The sequence below is a fragment of the Chiloscyllium plagiosum genome, unplaced genomic scaffold, assembly GCF_037043375.1.
Source record: "Chiloscyllium plagiosum isolate Xiang-an unplaced genomic scaffold, Cpla_swu_hap1 HiC_scaffold_12, whole genome shotgun sequence".
Classification (NCBI taxonomy): domain Eukaryota; kingdom Metazoa; phylum Chordata; class Chondrichthyes; order Orectolobiformes; family Hemiscylliidae; genus Chiloscyllium; species Chiloscyllium plagiosum.
In genome coordinates, this window is record NW_028270150.1 from 21,527,823 (window position 1) to 21,547,923 (window position 20,101).

The 20,101-nt window shown below is 44.3% G+C and overlaps 1 protein-coding gene across 1 annotated transcript in view; it reads left to right on the top strand.

Moving 5' to 3' along the window:
- Nucleotides 1-18,931, top strand: part of LOC122555578 (transmembrane protease serine 2-like) — a 44,070-nt gene extending 25,139 nt beyond the window's left edge. The window contains exons 7-11 of the mRNA XM_087993191.1: nt 2,458-2,630; nt 8,493-8,588; nt 10,817-10,953; nt 16,911-17,067; nt 18,702-18,931. Coding sequence (XP_087849317.1) covers nt 2,458-2,630; nt 8,493-8,588; nt 10,817-10,953; nt 16,911-17,067; nt 18,702-18,931 — 793 coding nt within the window. The remainder of the gene's footprint in view (nt 1-2,457; nt 2,631-8,492; nt 8,589-10,816; nt 10,954-16,910; nt 17,068-18,701) is intronic.
- Nucleotides 18,932-20,101: the final 1,170 nt, after the last annotated feature.

Genomic DNA, 20,101 nt, shown 5'->3' on the forward strand with positions numbered 1-20,101 from the left:
TGCTTTTGCAATCCTCCTCACTATCAGCAGCCTCCTCAATCTTTGTGTCATCGGCAAACTTATTAATGAGACCATCTACATTCTCCTCCAAATCATTGATGTACGCTTACAAGCAATCATATATATTAGAAGCAAGTAGTCCTCAGTCCAATTATGTGGGGGCTGATGTTGGTCAGAGGGCCCTGGTACTGTTTGTCACGGCAGACCCCAAGGATTTGGCCACTGTCACTCGTTTGCTCTGGGGCGGTTAGTGGGTCTGTCCAACTGCAGTCCAGGGAGTGGCAATAGTGTGTTCTATAGGGCCTATAGGAGTCAGGGGAATCACGGATCCTCAGTTAATGGAACTGCAAACAGCATTCAGTCAGGTCTAGGGGTTGCTTATCAAAGTAGATTAGAGATATGTGATGAATACAGACTTTGAGGACTGTTTGTTGAGTGCCAGTGTCCAATCTAGATATTTTTCAAAGCAACCCACTCAGATATTATTACAATCTCTAGAGAAGGTGGGACTTGAACCCGGACCTCCTGGTTTAGAGGCAATGATTCTACCATTACACCATTAGAGCCCTCAATGACCAATGTAATCTGTTTAATCTCACCTTTGAATGCTTTATCAAGTTAAAATAACGGAATTAGGTTGGAACCAGGTTCAAGTTCTACCTGTACCACACGTATGTAATAATGTCTCTCATCAGGCTGTTTCGAAAATATCTGAAATTGGATTTAATCGGAGGTGGAGGCTTGTATGCGGAACATAAAGACCGAGGCAGACCTGACTAATAATGAAGAGCAGGAGTATGTCCCTCAACTCTTTTAAAACAGGAAAGTAAAAGTTACCCCAACTCTTGAACTGAAAGAAAGTTCCAGTCATTCTCTGGGAAAGAAAGAAAACAAATGAGCGAACTAAAAATAGCTTTCCTCGAATCTGTCCCCACCAACCACACTTGGGGTTGGGACAATGAGTTGGAATGTGTAATAAACATTCCTTGACTCAGTCAAATGAAAATGAAACTAAAAGTCAGACCCCATCAGCTCCGTTGTCATCAAATGCTCCTGGAACAGTGACAACAATGGTCTAAAGGCTATGGGGAATGGCACCTCTACCCGTTGCAAATGAAAATAAAGGTCCTCTTTACACTGTCCCCATCAAGGACTTCTGGGACAGAGACAACATAGGGTTAAAATAAAAGCCCCCTTGGCTCTTTCAAGAGGCCCAAAGCTGATACTAAGGGAAAATAAAACAGGTCTGTTCCTGGACACCAAACCAAAAACAAATTCAAACTCAAAGTCGATGAGTAGGCTCTCTCAGCCCCTTGATCCTGCTTCACTATTCTATAAGATCATAGCTGATCTGATTCCTCTCCCCCAGATGAACTATCATCTCCTTGATTGACAACTTTCCATCCAACTCTGCCTTAAAAATACCCAAAGGTTTTGCTTCCACCACTTTTTTGAGGAAGGGAGTATTAAAGATTCCAAAGGATTTACGTTGCGGGTCCAGTTGCCTTGGTGAGTATGGTGGTTTAGTGGTTAGCACTGCTGCCTCACAGTGCCAGGGGCTTGGGTACGACTCTAGCCTTGAACAACTGTATGAGTTTCTTCTGGGTGCTCTGGTTTCCTCCTACAGTCCAGAGATGCGCAGGTTAGGTGAATTGGCCATGCTAAATTGCCCACAGTGTCCAGGAATGTGTAGGTTTGGTGCATTCGTCAAGGGAAATGTGGCATAACAGGGTAGGGGAATAGGTCTGGGTAACTCTTCAGAGGGTTGGTGTGGACTTGTTTTGTCAAATGGCCTGTTTTCACACTGTAGGGATTCTAAGAAGAGGGCAGTGCATGCTGACATGACATCGGCTGGTGTGGGTGCCATTCTGCATCAGAAACCAGCTGAGGTAACTGACTCCAACCCCTTTAATTTTAATCAGGGTCCCTTTATTCTAAATGCTCTCACAAGAGGAAATATCCTCTTCACATGCTCCCCTAGGAAGGGGTGGCATGGTACCTCAGCGGTTAGCACTGCTGCCTCACAGTGGCAGGGACCTGAGTTCGATTCCACCCTCAGGTGACTGTGTAGTGTTTGCACGTTCTCCCTGTGTCTGTGTGGGTTTCTGTTGGGTGCTTTGGTTTCCTCCAAACTTTAGATGGATTGGCCATCTTAAATTTCCTGTTGTATTCAGGGATGTGCAGACTAGGTAGATTGAACATTGAACATGCAGGGTTACAGGGATGATGGGATGCTTGTCGGAGGGTCGGTGTAGATTCAATGGGTCAAATGGCCTGCTTCCGCACTATAGGGATTCTACGATATTATATTTTCAATCAAGTCACATCTTACCGAAAGGGTACAGTGTCTTGCTTCAGGAGCCTATGTTATATGTTGTTGCTTTGAAAGTTCTAACTAGATTTTGTAAGATTTGGAGGAGGTTATTTTTATAAATCTTTTGTCCCTTTTTTTTGCAGGCATTCTTTCTCTTCCCGCTGGAAAGTGTATGGTGGCATTCTACATCAATCTGAAACACGTATCGTAGCTCCACGCTCTGTACAGAAATTTATCACCCATGAAAAGTTTAACAAGGCAAACAAAGATTATGACATTGCATTACTGAGGCTAAAAACGCCTTTCATGTTTTCAGGTAATTTTCAATGTATTTTGTGAAAATGCTTGGCTCATCTCCCCTCTGCACTCGTTGGATTACTAACCCTGGGGATTGAATTCAATTAGGAATTTGATCAGATGACCTTCCACCTGAATTTTCCCACCTGGTTAATCATACATTCTTCCAAATAGTTTAATGACCAAGTAATAATCAACAGAAGTGACTTGTATTTATATAGTGCCTTTAATGTGTTTGGAGATAGTGAAAGGTTTCCAAGATACACATTATTACATTGCCAAAAATCCTTCAACAGTATTTTCTAAACCAGCAACCTTGACCACCTGGAAGATTAAAGGGATCAGATATTGGAAACATCACCTGTCCCTCCAAGACACTTATCATTTTGACTTAGAAATATATCACCATTCACACTGGCTCAAAATCCTGGAACTAATCTCTTAGCACTGTGAATGTACTGACACCACATGAACTGCAGCAGCTCAAGAAATCAGCTCATCAATAAGGGTTGAGAAGCAAATGCTGACTTCATCAGATCCATATCCACCAACCCCCCAACCCCCAACACCAGCCTACACCCCAAACCCAGTACCTTCCTCAGGAAATGCAAAACCTGCGCCCATACTTGTCCCCCTCACCTCCGTCCCAAAGGAGCCTTCCACAATCGACAGAAATTTACCTATACCTCAACCAAACTCTTCTACTGTGTCCATTGCACTCCTCTACATCAGGGAGACAGGATGCCAACTTGTGGATCGTTTCAGAGATCATCTCTGGGACACCCGCACCAACTAACCCCACTGCCCCGTGGCTGAACACTTCAACACCCCCTCCCACTCCACCAAGGACATGCAGGTCCAGGGCCTCCTCCATCGCCAAACTCTTACCACCCAATGCCTGGAGGAAGAAAGCCTTATTTTCCACCTGCAACCACACAGGATCAACGTGGATTTCACAAGTTTCCTCATTTCCCCTCCCCCCACATTATCTCATTCTTGGCACCACCCTCTTGACTTGTCGATCACCTTCCCACCTCCTCTCTGACCTATCACCTTCTCCCCAACCCCATCCCCTTCCCAGCTATCTCTCAGCACCCCCCCCCCCCCCCCCCCTAGCTGACAAGCCTCATTCCTAATGAAGGGCTTATGCCTGAAATGCTGGCTCTTTTGCTCCTTGGATGCTGCCTGACCTACTGTGCTTTTTCCAGCACCACACTCTCGACACTTGACAATGATGCTCACATCTCAGAGCTAGATAATAGAAAGCCTGGCAGATCAGAATGCATCTGTGGAGAATTAGAAAAAAAAATTGAAGACAAGACATGCTAGTGTAGAGTCAGGGAAGTGAAGGGAGAGTACAGAAGAAAAGAGGAATTATAAGGTGGAAGACACAGCTATTTGGAGAGCATGTGTTTTCAGTATTGCTGCAGAAATGTTGTCAGGGCCCAGTGCCTCCGGCCCTTCCTTAATATCACATGGAATGAATTGAAGTGGCTGGGAAAAATGGCATCTGGTACTGGGGACTTCTTGAGGAGGCCAATATCCATCCATCCACTCATTACTTTTGGCTGAAGAAGGATGAGAATGCACAGCCTTGTCACTTGCATTGATGTGCTTGGCTCCACCATCATCGAGGATGTGATAATATAGAACACCATCCTTCTGTAACTTGTCACATTGTCCACCACCATTCATAAATGGATGAGGCAGGACTGCAAAGCTGAGATCTGATTTATTAATAGATGGATCTGTGATGATGCTGTCTCTTTAAAAACATTATACTGTCCTGGGTTGTTATTGAAGAAAGGCAAAGGTACTGAAATGTCTACTAGAGCGACCTAAGTCAATAATTTAAGAGGCATTCTGTTTTTTTTTCAAAACTGAAGGGGATTGACTAGTTCTCCCATATCAGGATTTCTAGTTTTTTTAGCCGTAGCTCTCAGAAGCTGTTTGGGTCCCAGAAACGTTGGAGCTACATTAAAATGACTCTCAGCTCTGACTTTCTCTGAAATCTGTCTTGATGTTGAACAGCATGTAAGAATCTGTGTCTAAATTTACCTTTTCGTCAAAGGATGTGTTCATGGGATGTTACCACACTGGAACAGGAATTAGTAATAGGTGTTATATCTATTATTTGGTTAAGTTTTCCAGTGGTAAGTTATTATAAATTCCTCTTCCTTTTGTTTGTATTTTACCTATAGTGTTTAAATAAATTATATTTTGCTTAACGTTGAGTGGTTTAGCCAGTTTTATCACACCTAGAACACTGCTCTTCACATCTCGCTTTGAAATACGAAAAAGCTAGGGTCGAGGCTACCTTTTCAAACTATTGTGAGGGAGTCTGATCTGGTCCATACCAAATCACTTCTCCACAGATGCATTTTATTTCCATTGTTTGAGATGTTAAGTAGTCCTGTTTGGCAGCTTCACCAGGTTGACACCTTATTTTCAGGTATGCCTGGTGGTGCTTCTGGCATTCCTGATGAAGGGCTAATGCCCGAAACATCGACTCGCCTGATACTCCGATGCTGCTTGACCTGCTGTGCTTTTTCTGGCACCACGCTGTTTGACCCTGTTGCTCTTGCAATGCCCTCCTGCACTCTCCATTGAACCAGGTTGATCCCCTGGCTTGATGGTAACGGTTGAGTGGGGGATGTGCTGGACCATGAAGGTGTAGATTGCGCTGGAGTACCATTCTGCTGATGTTGGTAGCTCAAAGTGACTGCCCTGTTTCTTGTGTTGCTACATCTGTTCAAAATTTACCCACTTAGCATGGTGATGGTGTCACACAACATGATGGAGGGTATCCTCAATGTTAAGAGATGACTTTGACTCCATAAGGACTATGCGATGGTCACTCTTACGTATACAGTTGGTTCTGATGTAACCCATGTTTCTTCAATGCGAATTGGCTTTAACATAACTGAAGAAATTAGATCATTATTTGTCGAACCCGAACTTTCCTTACTGGTATTGGCTATAACATGACTCCAGCCCCATTAGTTTAAATAGCATGGCTATTGCGCAATATTCTTATAATGTGAGATTGCATGAGAATAGATCTATTGCGTTATATCAGAACTGACTGTACCACCATGGACAGGTGTATCTGCGGCAGTTGGGTTGGTGAGGATGATGTTAAGTACAATCCACAATGCCTCTGATCCTGCTGAAGAGCCCCCTGCCTCTGCTGCAGGAACCTTGGACCGGACCCTCCAACGGAGCTGAAGCCATCATATTGCTTCCAGGAGAGCAGAAAGAATCCACCAAATTGCTAACTCCGAGGCCATCCATCAAGGCCACTCCAGCCAATGCCAATGCCAGGAGACTATCTCAACTTTTGAGGATTGAGGGACCATCCAAATTCCTGGGGATCAAGGGACCGCCCAAGCTCCCAAGGCCTGAGGGACTGTCCAAATTCCTGAGGATCAAGGGACTGTCCAAATACCCGAGGATTGAGATTGCAGCAGAATCTGGACCAGATGGGCCAATGGGCTGAGAAGTGGCAGACGGAGTTTAATTCAGATAAATGCAAGGCGCTGCATTTTGGGATAGCAAATCTAAGCAGGACTTATACACTTAATGGTAAGGTCCTAGGGAGTGTTGCTGAACAGAAAGACCTTGGAGTGCAGGTTCATAGCTCCTTGAAAGTGGAGTCGCAAATAGATAGGATAGTGAAGAAAGTGTTTGGTATGCTTTCCTTTATTGGTTAGAGTATTGAGTACAGGAGTTAGGAGGTCATGTTGCGAATGTACAAGACATTGGTTAGACCACTGTTGGAATAATGCGTGCAATTCTGGTCTCCTTCCTATCGGAAAGATGTTGTGAAACTTGAAAGGGTTCAGAAAAGATTTACAAGGATGTTGCCAGGGTTGGAGGATTTGAGCTACAGGGAGAGGCTGAACAGGCTGGGGCTGTTTTCCCTGGAGTGTTGGAGGCTGAGGGGTGACCTTATAGAGGTTTACAAAATCATGAGGGGCATGGATAGGATAAACAGACAAAGTCTTTTCCCTGGGGTCGGGGAGTCCAGAATAGAGGGCATAGGTTTAGGATGAGAGGGGAAAGATATAAAAGTGATCTAAGGGGCAACGTTTTCACACAAAGGATGGTACGTGAATGGAATGAGCTGCCAAAGGATATGGTGGAAGCTGGTACAATTGCAACAATTAAAAGGCATTTGGATGGTATATGAATAGGAAGAGTTTGGAGGGATATGGGCCGGGTGCTGGCAGGTGGGACTAGATTGGGTTGGGATATCTGGTCGGCATGGACGGGTTGGACCGAAAGGTCTGTTTCCATCTCTATAACTGAGGGACCATCCAAATGCTTGAGGATCGAGGGACCGTCCAAATTCCCGAGGACTGAGAGACCGTCCAAATTCCCGAGGACTGAGAGACCGTCCAAATTCCCAAGGACTGAGGGACCGTCTAAATTCCCGAGGAAATGCAATCACCTGCTACGTTGTTCCAGCCACAACCTCCGTGGCCATGAGGAAACAGCTGGGATCTGTTGCCACAGCAGCTCCCTTCTTTCACCACAGCCACAGAAAAGAAGAAACAATGAATTTGATACGACAGGTAAGTGGAAAAATAAAAACGAAAGAAGGATGCAGTTGGCCGGGTGAGCTGGAGCAGATGGGTCCTGGAACCTGAACACTCCTTACCTTACTGCCACTGCAATCTTTGGCACAGGAGATCAGGCCCTTCCTCCTTCCAGCTCTAGCGGCATCAGGAGTTGGAAAAGAAACAAAAAATTAACTTTATATGAACTTGTCTCAAGTATTTCTTTTTATAATTACCGTAGTTAATATGGCACATGCATTATGGTGACTTATAAACTTTTCTTGCATTTTCATTGATATAAGTGACAATACTTTATAAACACCTGAGGGTGAGGGTACTACTTGCCATGGACCCAAACTAGCAGCAATGTCCTTTAGGTAAAACCTGAGAGACGGACAGTATTTGTCTTGATGGAAGTGGTCTGTTGCTTGCTCCACGCAATGGCTTCAGACTTCCAAATGTTTAGTTGGTGGGAGTTCCTGAGCATTGGCCTGACAATTTCGGAATGACTGATGGTTTGTGAGAGATGCTGATGAGCTCAATCTCGGTGTCATCAGCAAACATGCGGAAAGCCAGCACTATATTTGAAACCAATCCAGCTTGGAGTAGCACATAAAGGGGAAATCGGAGTGGGCCAAGGAAGAGCATCTTACAAGTGATTCAATGGCTGCGTCTGGGTGAATTAGAATGGAACCAGGTGAGTTTAGTCCAGCCCATCTGCAAAATGATGGTGAGAAATTGAAAAGGATAGCTAGGAGACAGGTACATGAAAAACTGCTGACAGTGGTTTGTGTTGCCACAAAGCTTCTGTCTCCTGGTTCAGTTCTGCACATCGGAGAGATGACTATTCTTCTGTCTTGTGGCAGCTTGTGGCCTGTAATTGTTTCCTTTACCTATGAATGACCACGATCTGTTTCAGTTGCTGCAGACTCTTTTGTTTACACATTGTTCATAATACGTGAGTACATCTCTCACAAGGACAGTCTATTCTTCATATGACTACTGTTATCATTGTTACCTCAATGAGTACAACACCATCTCATTACCCCATACATTCTCTTTGTGCTATGGACAGGTCCCAAAATGCATCAACAGGGATATCAGGAATCATTCCACTTCAAATTAGTTCACAGCTTGAGATGTTTTGAAGAGATATGATGAGGTGCTATATAAATGCAAGCCTTTTTTGTTGTTTAGTAGGATACTGCCAAACCTGAGAAACCATGCAGTTGGAAGAGATGTAACTATCCCATTTATGAATTGGTTTTGAAACGCTTCCACTTGCAGATAACAGCTCCAATATTTTGTTCTGACACTAGATTCGATAAGACCAGTGTGCTTGCCAAATTATGGGCAAACATTTCCTAGCGGGTCCAATTGCGTGATTTCTGGATGGGGAGACCTGTTGGAAGGAGGTAAGAGAGTACAGATTGCTATTCAGTCACACACCCGCACAATGTACTCACAGCTCACCTAGAGCTAATGGGCTGAGATTCAAGGAATGGCAGACTAGTATCTCAGACTTGCCCTCCCTCTGATGTCTGCAACATCCTGACTAGGCGCTTATTCCTGTCCCCCACCCCACCACCCCCTCACGCCCCAATCTCCTGACATTGCCCACACACACTCTCAGCCACAAAATCCCCTTGGGGAGGCAGAGAAATTAAAAGGCAGCAGCAAGGGACAGTAACTGTAAGAAAGTCTCCTTCCCATCTCGAGTGATCAAAAACAGTTCAGTAACACTATTCTCACCTTCTAGCTGATAGAATTGACCAATCCAATCTGGCCAATTAACTGCCAGACAATCTACCCTCAATTAAATCATAGAGTCCCTACAGTGTGGAAGCAGGCCATTCGGCCCATCGAGTCTACACCGACCACTCTAAGGAGGATCCCACAGCAGACCCAAACACCTACCCTACCCTCGTAACTCAGCATTTTCCACAACTGTCCCACGTAGCCTCCATGTCCCTGGACTCTCATGGGCAATTTAGCATGGCTAATTCACCTCACTTTCACAGCCTTGGACAGTGGGAGGAAACCGTAACACCAGGAGGAAATTCATACAGACGTGAAGGGAATGTACAAACTCCACACAGACAGCCGACTGAGGGTGGAATCAAATCTGGGTCTCCCATGCTGTGAGACAGCAGTGCTAACCACTGAGCTGCAGAATTGTCAACAAAGTGATGGAAAGTGGGCACATTTTCAATAATACCTTCAGTTCAAACAGTCCAGTTTCAGCAGCAGATCTCAGCTCCAGAATTCATTGTTGCCTTGATCTAAACATGGCCAAAAGAGAGGTTAGAATATAATAGGGTACGCTTACATAAGGTGAGAGATGAGAGTGACTGGCCTTGACAGAAAGACCATCCTTAATCAAATGTGACACCAAGGAACCCTAGTAAAGCTGAAGTCAAGGGAGGGGGGAGCCTGGGTGGAATTATCCTTTGCATGATGGGAGTGGTATCAGCCTCCAAAAATATCAATCCTGAGATCATTGCCGGATTTTCCCGGGGCTACTCCATCAGTAAAATGCTTTCAGGTCAGGTGTGGGTATGTTGATGGATGATCCGTTTGTGACTCCTCAGATCTAACCTGTGCCCAGATGCAGTCAGACCTGAACAGCATTCAGGTTTAGGTTTTGATAAGCCATAAACAATCTTGATGCCATGTAACTGAGAGGCAATGACCATCTCGAACAATAGAATATTGAACCATCTCCCTTCGGTGTTCAGTGACCTTGTTATCTCTGAATCCACCATCATCAACAGCTTGTGGGCTACTATTGACCAGAAACTCAACTGGACTCACCACATAAACACGGTGGTGACAACAGCAGGTTGGAATCTTAGAATACTGCAACAAGTAACTCATCCCCAGACTCCCCAAAGCCTATCCACCATCTACAAGGCACAAGCCAGGAGTGTGAGGGAATGCTCCCCACTTGCCTGGATGGGTGCAGGTCTTACAACACTCAAGAAGCTCCACACTCTCCAGGACAAAGCAGCCCGCTTGATTGGCACCACGTCCACAAACATCCATTCCCGCCACAACTGACGCACAGTGACAGTAGCGTGTACCATCTACAAGATGCACTGCAGCAGCTCACCAAGACTCGACCAACACCTCCTTCCAAATTCACGATCACTTAGAAGGGCCATATCAGCAGATGCCACCAACCTGCAAGTTCCCTTCCATGCCCCACACACATCATCCTGACTCGGAAATATACCGCTGTTCTAACGCTGCCACTGAGTCAAATTCCTGGAGCTCCCTCTCCAAAAGCAATTTGGATAAATGAAAACAATGCGAGTAGTAAAGCTTCAATAACAAAACTCACCACCACCTCCTAAAGGGCAATTAAGAATAGACAATAAACGTTGGCTTTGCTGGTGAGGCTCAAATCTTATATTATAAAATCTCAGTGATCTCTTCCCTAATCAAGGCCCTTTCTAGCTTCCTGTTCCTCAACATTAACCAGTACAGTAGCTGTGGTCCTTCATTGACCACTGCATCAGCTCAGGGTAATGAATCTTGACTCTTCTCTGCTCCTGCTGCAGGTTGTATGTAGGGTTAGTATTGGATCAAGCAGGATTAATGTCGCTTAGTCAGTTATTACATTCTCTGTTCATTTCATCAGGAACTCCAGCAGCCACTCTACATTGGACTGTTGTGCCATTACTTACTTACTATGATTGTAAAAAACTATATTACGATACCATCACATCTCGCATGTTTTGCGCTGGTTTGGAAGAGGGTGGACGTGATGCTTGTCAGGTATTGTTAACATTCATCATGTGTAGTATGAACCCTTCCCTCTCACCCCTTCCTGGTTAAATCTCCACTCTGCACAAACATCAGCTATACCACCAAACAGAAGCAGAAGGAATGTTCCCGTTAGTTTTGGTGACAGCGTGTAATCAGGCAGCTTGCTCACTCTGCTGATTGAAATGGTAAGAAATTTGGAAAAGATGACCTTTGGATGTTCACAGATTGTGAACTGCGTGTGCTGATGTAGGGAGCAGAGTGTAAGGAGAGTGAATTCATTAAAACATGGAAACATAGAAAATAGCTGCAGGAGTAGGCCATTCAGCCCTTCAAGCCTGCACCACCATTCAATATGATCATGGCTGATCATGCAATCTCAGTATCCCATTCCTACCCTCTCCCCATTCGCCTTGATTCCTTTAGCTGCAAGGGCCAGCTCCCTCTTGAATATGTGTAAAGAACTGGCCCTAACAGCTTCCTATGGGAGAGAATTCCACAGGTTCACAACTCTCTGAATGAAGAAATTCTTCGTCATCTTAGTCCTGAATGGCTTACCCCTTCGTCTTAGACTGTAGCCCCTCCTTCTGGACTTCCCCAACACCAGGAACATTCTTCTTCATCTAATCCATCCATGCATGAAATCCAGTGAGTACAAGCCCAGTCGATACAGTCTTTCTTCATATGTCAGTCCTGCCCTCCCGGGAGTCAGTCTGGTGAACATTTGTTGGACTCCCTCAATGACAAAAATGTCCTTTCTCAGACTCGGAGACCAAAACTGCACACAACACTCAAGCTCACCAAGGCCCTGTATAACTGCAGCAAGACATCCTTACTCCGATATTCACATACTCTGACTATGAAGGCCAGCATGCCATTAACTTTCCTCACCACCTGCTGCAACTACATGCCAACCCTCAGCGACTGTTCCACCATGACACCCAGGTCTCGTAGCACCTCACCTTTTCCTAAATTGCCACCATTCACATAATGATCTTCCCTTCTGTTTTTGCGATCAAAGAACCTACCCCCTCAATTGAATGAGGCCTTGGTTTCTCTCCAAGCTAGAGGTATGAGTGGCTTGATGGGTGGAGGAGAAATCCGCAATTTCCAAGCTAAAATAAGGTTGCTTCCCCTCCTTTAAAGTGAATGCTCCCATTTGGATTCTTTAAAGAATATATTCCCTTAGTAAAAGTGTGTGCACAACGGCTCCTTTACAGAAGGAAGGGCTATGGCCTGAGTGAAGGAAGTGCCGTATCCATAAATGAGTGTAGCTGCATGAAGCTTCACAAAGACATAGCATGAATTACAATGAAAAGAATGAAGGAAGATGACTTAATAGGACATTTTGTATAACCTTAGACTTCACAAAATGTTGCACAACTAGATCGGTACTTAAGGAGTGCAGGTACATGTGTAGTGTAGGATAGTCTGCCATTAATTTGTTTCAGATAAATGCAAGGTGCTGCATTTTGGGAAAGCAAATCTTAGCAGGACTTATACACTTAATGGTAAGGTCCTAGGGAGTGTTGCTGAACAAAGAGACCTTGGAGTACAGGTTCATAGCTTCTTCAAAGTGGAGTCGCAGGTGGATAGGATAGTGAAGAAGGCGTTTGGTATGCTTTCTTTTATCGGTCAGAGTATTGAGTACAGGAGTTGAGAGGTCATATTGCGGCTGTACAAGACATTGGTTAGGCCACTGTTGGAATATTGTGTGCAATTCTGGTCTCCTTCCTATTGGAAAGATGTTGTGAAACTTGAAAGGGTTCAGAAAAGATTTACAAGGATGTTGCCAGGGTTGGAGGATTTGAGCTATGGGGAAAGGCTGAACAGGCTGGGGCTGTTTTCCCTGGAGTGTTGGAGGCTGAGGGGTGATCTTATAGAGGTTTATAAAATCATGAGGGGCATGAATAGGATAAATAGACAAAACCTCTTCCTTGGGGTGAGGAAGTCCAGAACTAGAGGCAATAGGTTTAGGGTGAGAGGGGAAAGATATAAAAGAGACCGAAGGGGCAACTTTTTCATTCAGAGAGTGGTACGTGTATGGAATGAGCTGCCAGAGGAAGTGGTGGAGGCTGGTACAATTGCAACATTTAAGAGGCATTTAGATGGGTATATGAATAGGAAGGGTTTGGAGGGATATGGGCCGGGTGCTGGCAGGTGGGTTTGGATTGGGTTGGGAATCTGATCGGCATGGACGGGTTGGACCAAAGGGTCTGTTTCCATGCTGTACATCCCTATGACTGTATGACTCTACAATATGATTGCTCAAAAAATATATGGACGGCACAGTGGCACATTGTTGCCTCACAACGCCAGAGACCCGGGTTCATTTCCTGCCACAGGCAACTGTCTGTGTAATTTGCACATTCTCCCCGTGTCTACGTGGGTTTCCTCCGGGTGCTACGGTTTCCTCCCACAGTCCAAACATGTGCAGGTTAGGTGAGTTGGCCACGCTAAATTACCTGTAGTGTTAAGTGAAGGGGTAAATGTCGGGCAATTTGTCTGGGTGGCTTGCTTTTTAGAGGGTCGGTGTGGACTAGTTGGGCCGATGGGCCTTTGTCCACACTGTAAGTAATCTAATCTAATCTTAACGTGGAAGTTGAGGGATAAATGTTGTCTGGGAGAATTGTTCTTCTTTGAATAATCTTGTAGGTTCATTGAAGTTCACTTGAGAAGGAAAACTTGAACTTGTTTTAACTCTCATCTGAAAGAGAAACCTCCAACAAAGTAGCACTCCCTCAGAACAAAAGTGCTGGGTTGAACTATGCACTACCATCACTGGAGTGAGGCTTAAACACTTGGCCTTCTAATATTGGTCATTGACTTCATGTTTCTCTGGCCATAGTGAATGAGGGTCCTTTCTTTATTTCTGATCTATGAGGGCCTTATGTTATGCCTGCACTTTGTGAAATTTCTGTGACCTGTCCAGCAGACTCTTGGTCCAACATTGAAAATAATAAATCCCTATGCCTATCATCTGTGAGGTCAATCTATTGACTGTCTGTGTCCCATATTTGATTAGATTTATTGTAGTCACATGCATCTAATTAGAGTGAAAAATTTTGTTTTGTGTGCAGTGCAGGCAGATCATAAGAAAGACTACAGATTATAGGGTGATTGAACAGGGTGAGGCTTACAAAGTTACAGCTGTACGAAAAGCAAGATCAATACTAAATTTGAAATTTGAGCGGTTCATTTGGCAATCTAATAATAGGGGGGAAGAAGCTGTTCTTGAACCTGTTGAATTATGTGTTTAAGTTTCTGTACCTACTGCCTGACTGGAGAGGTTGAAAGAGATTATAACTGGGGTGGGAGGGGTCTTTGATGATGGTAGCTGCTCTTCTGCAGCAACAAGAAGTGTAGATGGAATCAATGGATGGGAGGTGTGGCTTGTGTGATGGACTGGGCTGTGTTCACAACTTTCTCTAGTTTCTCCTGGTCTTGCGAAGAGCAGTTGCCGCACCATGCTGCGATGTATCCAGATAGAATGCTTCCAATGGTACATCTGTCAAAGTTGGTCAGGGTCCATATAATGCCTTTGATAGTTCGAACAGCATAAACATTTAGTCCTGTGGAAATTTTCGTAGGAATAGGAAGAGTTTTCCTTTGAAGTTGTCTGTAGGTCAACAAAAATCTCTGCCATTAAGAACTTGTTTGCCACAAGTTGCTTTCCAGTAGGAAACAGTACTGCAGGAAAGAGGGCTAAACAACATTCGAATGGGCAAATGGTGCCCTCCCCAGGATGAGCAAAGAAAGCAAGGAAGCAAGATGTCTCCCAGAAAAGATCTCTCTGAATATAACAACTTAATTGGGGAATGACAGTCTAATTTTAAACGTTGAGGCTAATGCATTATTTCAAAGGCATAACTTTGGAGTGAAGGGGTACATTTAGTGTTAGACGTAAATACGTGCTGCTGAAGGGCTTATGCTTGAAAAGTCAACTCTCCTGTTCCTCGGATGCTGCCTGACCAGCTGTGTTTTTCCAGCGCCACACTTTTTGACTCTAATCTCCAGCATTTGCAGTCCTCACTTTCTCCTTGTAAATTCATTCTTTCAAGGTTTTTGTATTTGATATTTTAAATTGAGTCCTTTCACATGGAAAATCTTTTGAGACCTTTCATTAGGTTTTCAAGTGAACTCAGAGCGTACCATCTTTGAAGTGAGCTATCAGAGTTTGTACTCTAGTGTATAATTGGTAAGGGTCCTGCAGCATCTAAGGATCTCCCTGAGGCATTGATGAGAGAGTGAATTGGATCAAGGACAGACCCATTTTGCTTGCTTCTTGTACAGGACATGAACCTAAATCCACTGGGTTCTGCTACAAATTATGCACGCTCCACCTAAGCCCCTCCTCTGCTACATCCCACCCACTCCCACAGTTGATGCATCCTTGCACGCATAATTGTCAAATTTTACAGCAAGGATGGAGGCCATTCAGCCAAGTGTAATTTTCTATTGGAACTTATCCATCCTAATGCACTTTCCATCTGTTAATCTAGGATGCAATCCGCCAAGTGTAATTTGGTTAAATGAGATAATAGTTTCTGCCTCTTCCATTCTTTCAGGCACTGAGTTCTAGACTCTCCACTAAACACGCACGGGTCTGAGGGGACTTGGCAGGGGTAGTTGTGGAAAGATTGTTTCCCTGTGTTGGAGAGTCTAGGGCCAAAGAGCATAATCTGCAAACAAGGAGTCACACATTTAAGATACAGATGAGGAAGAATTCCTTTTCTCAGAGGATTGTGACAGTGTGGGACTCTTTACCACAGAGGGCTGTTGAGGCTGGTTTGTTAAGTATGTTCAACGCTGAGATAGACAGAATTTTAGTGAGTAAGGGAATCATGGGGAAAAGGGAGGAAAGTTGAGCATTATCAGATCAGCCATGATCCCATTGAAAGGTGGAGCAGACTTGTTGGGCTGAATGGACTACCTCATGGTCAGTATCCTTTAGATAAAAAAAACTCTCAAAGCTCCTCAAGGTTTCACAGTTACTCAGAGAAAACTCTGGACATCAATACGTTGAAGTCATTCTGCCTCTAATAATAATGTACTGCTCTTTCTAAAGAACTAAGGAGAGGCATTGAGGGTTATGAGACAGTGTGGTCTGCAGATGCTGGAGATTAGAATTGAGAGTGTGTTGGTGAAAACGCGCAGCAGGTCAGGCAGCATCCGAGGAGCAGGAGAATCGACGTTTCGGGCTGGAGCCCTTCATCAGAAATGGCTTTTTATCACTTTGTACCCTCAGCAGTCACGGGTCCAGTGTCAGGGACAGCCCAGTAGATCTAGAGTAAGGATCATTCATACTCCATTATGAAATACTGCCTCAGAAAATGCAGTACAAACATAAATACAATATATGGAATACACCTACAAAATGGCACTTTATCACAAAATTATTACAGGTGCAGAAGGAGGCCATTTGGCCCATCATATCTCCATCAGCTCTATTATCTAGTCCAGCTCTCTTATGAGTGCCAATCTCCTGCCTTTTCCCTATATACCTGCACACCATTTCTATCCAAATAAATATCCAATGTCCACTTGAATACCACAACTGAACGTGTCTCCATCACACTTCCAGGGACTGCATTCCATTCCCTAACTACTACTGTGTGAAAAAAGCTTTTCTCTCACACACAATTGCTTTATTTCCACATCACTTTAAATCTACGCTTTCTCGTTCTTGTTTCACTTATGAGAAGCTTCACCCTAGCTACTCTGTCCAACCCTCCTCATGGCAACACTGCACTTCCATGGCAACTATCTTATACGGTCCATGACTGAGGTCAAGAAATAAAGCAAGACTGAGCACATTGGTCCCATCCTCATTTGGAATTGAATCCATGGTGCCTGCCATAACCAGCTGATCAACGGGGCCATTGTTTCTTCAGTAGGTAGTTACTGAATTATAAATATCTAAGTTAAACTGTTCTGCATTGCAAAAATATTTTCTTTTTGTGACACAGGGTGACAGTGGTGGCCCTCTGATTGCAAAGCAGAAGTCATTGTTGTGGTTAGTTGGCATCACAAGCTGGGGATACGGATGCGCCAGAGTAGGAAAACCAGGAGTGTACGTGAGGGTCACAACATTTTTGGACTGGATTTATCTGCAACTGAAGGCAAGTGAAATGTATTGATGTGGACCAGATTATCTGAGAATTGGACTCTTGGCAGTGTGGAGGAACAGAGGGATCTTGGGGTCCATGTCCATAGATCCCTCAAAGACAGGGTTGTTAAGAAGGCGTATGTTGTGTTTGCTTTCAAAGAACATAGAAAAGTACAGCACAGAACAGGCTCTTCGGCCCACAATGTCATGCCAAGGATTATTCCTAAATTTGCACAGTGATTGAGTTTAAGAGCCACGTAGTTATGCTGCAGTTCTGGTTAGACCATACTTGGAATATTATGTTCAGTTCTGGTTGCCTTATCAGGAGATTTGCCAGGATGTTGTCTGGACTGGAAGGGATATCTTATGAAGAAAGGTTGAGCGAGCTAGGGCCTTTCTTATTGGAGTGAAGAAGAATGAGAGGTGACTTGATAGAGGTGTACACAATGTTGAGAGGCATAGATAGAGTGGGTAGACAGAGACATTTTTTCCATGGCAGAAATGTCTATCATGAGGGGGCATAATTATAAAATAACTGAGGAACATTTAGGGGAGAGGTCAGAGAGGTTCTTTACGCTGAGAGTGGTGGGTGCGTGGAATGCATTGCCAGCAATGGTAGTAGAATCAGATACGTTAGGGACATGTAAGCACTCTTAGATAGACACATGCAAGTTAGTACAATGAGGGTATGTAAATTAGTCTGATCTTAGAGTAGGACAAAAGGCCGGCATAACATCGAGGACCGAAGGACCTGTACTGAGCTGTACTGTTCTCTGTTCTATGTCATAGAGTCATAGAGATGTACAACATGGAAACAGACCCTTCAGTCCAACCCGTCCATGCCAACAAGAGATCCTAACCCAATCTAGTCCCACCTGCCAGCACCTGGCCCATATCCCTCCAAACCCTTCCTATTCAGATACCCATCCAGATGCCTTTTAAATGCTGTAATTGTACCAATGTTAACCACTTCCTCTGGCAGCTCATTTCATACACGCACTACCCTTTGTGTGAAAACGTTGACCCTTAGGTCCCTTTTATACCTTTCCCCTCTCACCATAAAACTATGCCCTCTAGCTGTGCACTTCCACTACCGCAGGGAAAAGACTTTGTCTGTTTATCCTATCCATGCCCCTCATGATTTTATAAACCTCTATGTAGTCACCCCTCAGCCTCTGACACTCCAGGGAAAACAGCCCCAGCCTGATCAGCCTCTCCCTAGCTCAAATCCTCCAACCCCGGCAACATCCTTGTAAATCTTTTCTGAACCTTTTCAAGTTTCACAACATCCTTCTGATAAATGTTCTATGAAATTTTTCCTTTCTTCTTCTGTTGTCTGATGCCCTCTCCGATCGATGCAAACAATGATTACAACCCGTACCGTTGCTGCAATCATCTTCTTTGTTTATCTCTCAGTTTAACACTGCAACTTAAATTGACATCAGGTTACAAACAAAGCTGCCTCAGACTCATTAAGGGACTGAGGTAATACCTGCAGTGATGGGGAATACCTGGGAAGGCTCCAGTCACTCAGATGGATCTGTGCTTCTTTTCTGAACTCTGAACTCCTGCTTATGCGATGGTTGTTTCGAGGATATGCTGCCAATAGCTTGAAACCATATTTTTAAGTATTTTCTCTTGAAATTTTCAGGAAACCCGACTCATGTCAAGGTCGCTTGTGACTCTAAAATCATCCATCCAAGAGACGTCTATTTCATTGTCCTCCCTTCTATCTTTAATGTAATAGCCTTGATAACCATAAGGATCAAGCAGGCTTTTAGCAGCCTTGATCACCAGATTCCTGCTGAACAAGAGGGGCCTGGTTTTGCCTTGTGCTATTGTTCCTGTGAAATTCATAGCATTCCCACATATGGAAGCTGACCATCAGATCCATACCACCTCTCTGAAGAGCATCCTGCCCAGACCCACCCCATCCCTGCATTTCCCACAGCTACGTCATCTAGCCAGCACATCCCTGAACACTACGGGCAATTCAGCACAGTCAATTCACCTGACCTGCACATCTTTGGATTGTGGGAGGAAACTGGAGCATCCGGAGGAAACCTACGTAGACATGGGGAGAATGTGCAATCTCCACATAGACAATTGCCCGAAGGTGTAATTGAACGTGGGTCCCTGCTGCTGTGAGGCAGCAGTGTTAATATTGTGCTGCCCCCAACTTAGCAAACTTTTTTCCCATTATCCTTGTTAACCATTCTGGTACAGTTCAGGAAGATATAGTCACACTTCTACAGAGAAATGACAAAAGCTGAGCCATTGCCTCATGGGTTCCGTGTACTTTCCAATGTAAAGTGTGGCTATTTAGACATGTGTGAACCTGGGTATGAATGTAGACAGGTTATGTGATAATACTGGGGCAATAGGGTTATGGAGGGGAAAACAGATCACAATTGAGTTCAGGGACAAATTACTGCAAATGCTGGGGACCAGAGTGGGTCATACAACATCCATGGAGAGAGAGCAAGCTAACTTCATCAGAGCTGATGAAGGGTCATCTAGACTCAAAACGTTAGCTTTCTCTGTCTCCATGGATATTGTCTGACCCCTAGTGATCGCCAACATTTGTTGTCGTGAGTTCACAATTGAGTTTAATCTTGTTTTAGTTCCAAAGCCTACATTGTTACTGTGATTTGGTTTGTTGGACTCTTATAGATTTAAGACTGAGTGTTTAAGAAAAGGCAAAACCTGCATTTTCAGATGGCCTTTCCTAACCACTGGATATGCTAAATGCCTCTTCACTTACTTTGCTGTTACTACTATAGCCACATTTGAAAAGTGAGGAATTTTAGGTTTTGCAGGTTGTTGGTGAGACCTCAGCTGGAGTTCTGTGTGCACTTCTAGCTGCTCTGTTATAGGAAGGATATTTTTAAACTGGAGAGGGTTCAGAAAAGATTTACCAGGATGTTTCTGGGAATGGAGGGTTTGAGATATAAAAATAGACTGAAGGGATTGGGACTTTTTTTTAACTGAAGCATAGGAGGTTGAGGGGGGACCTTAATGAGGTCTATAAAATCATGAGGTGCATAGGGG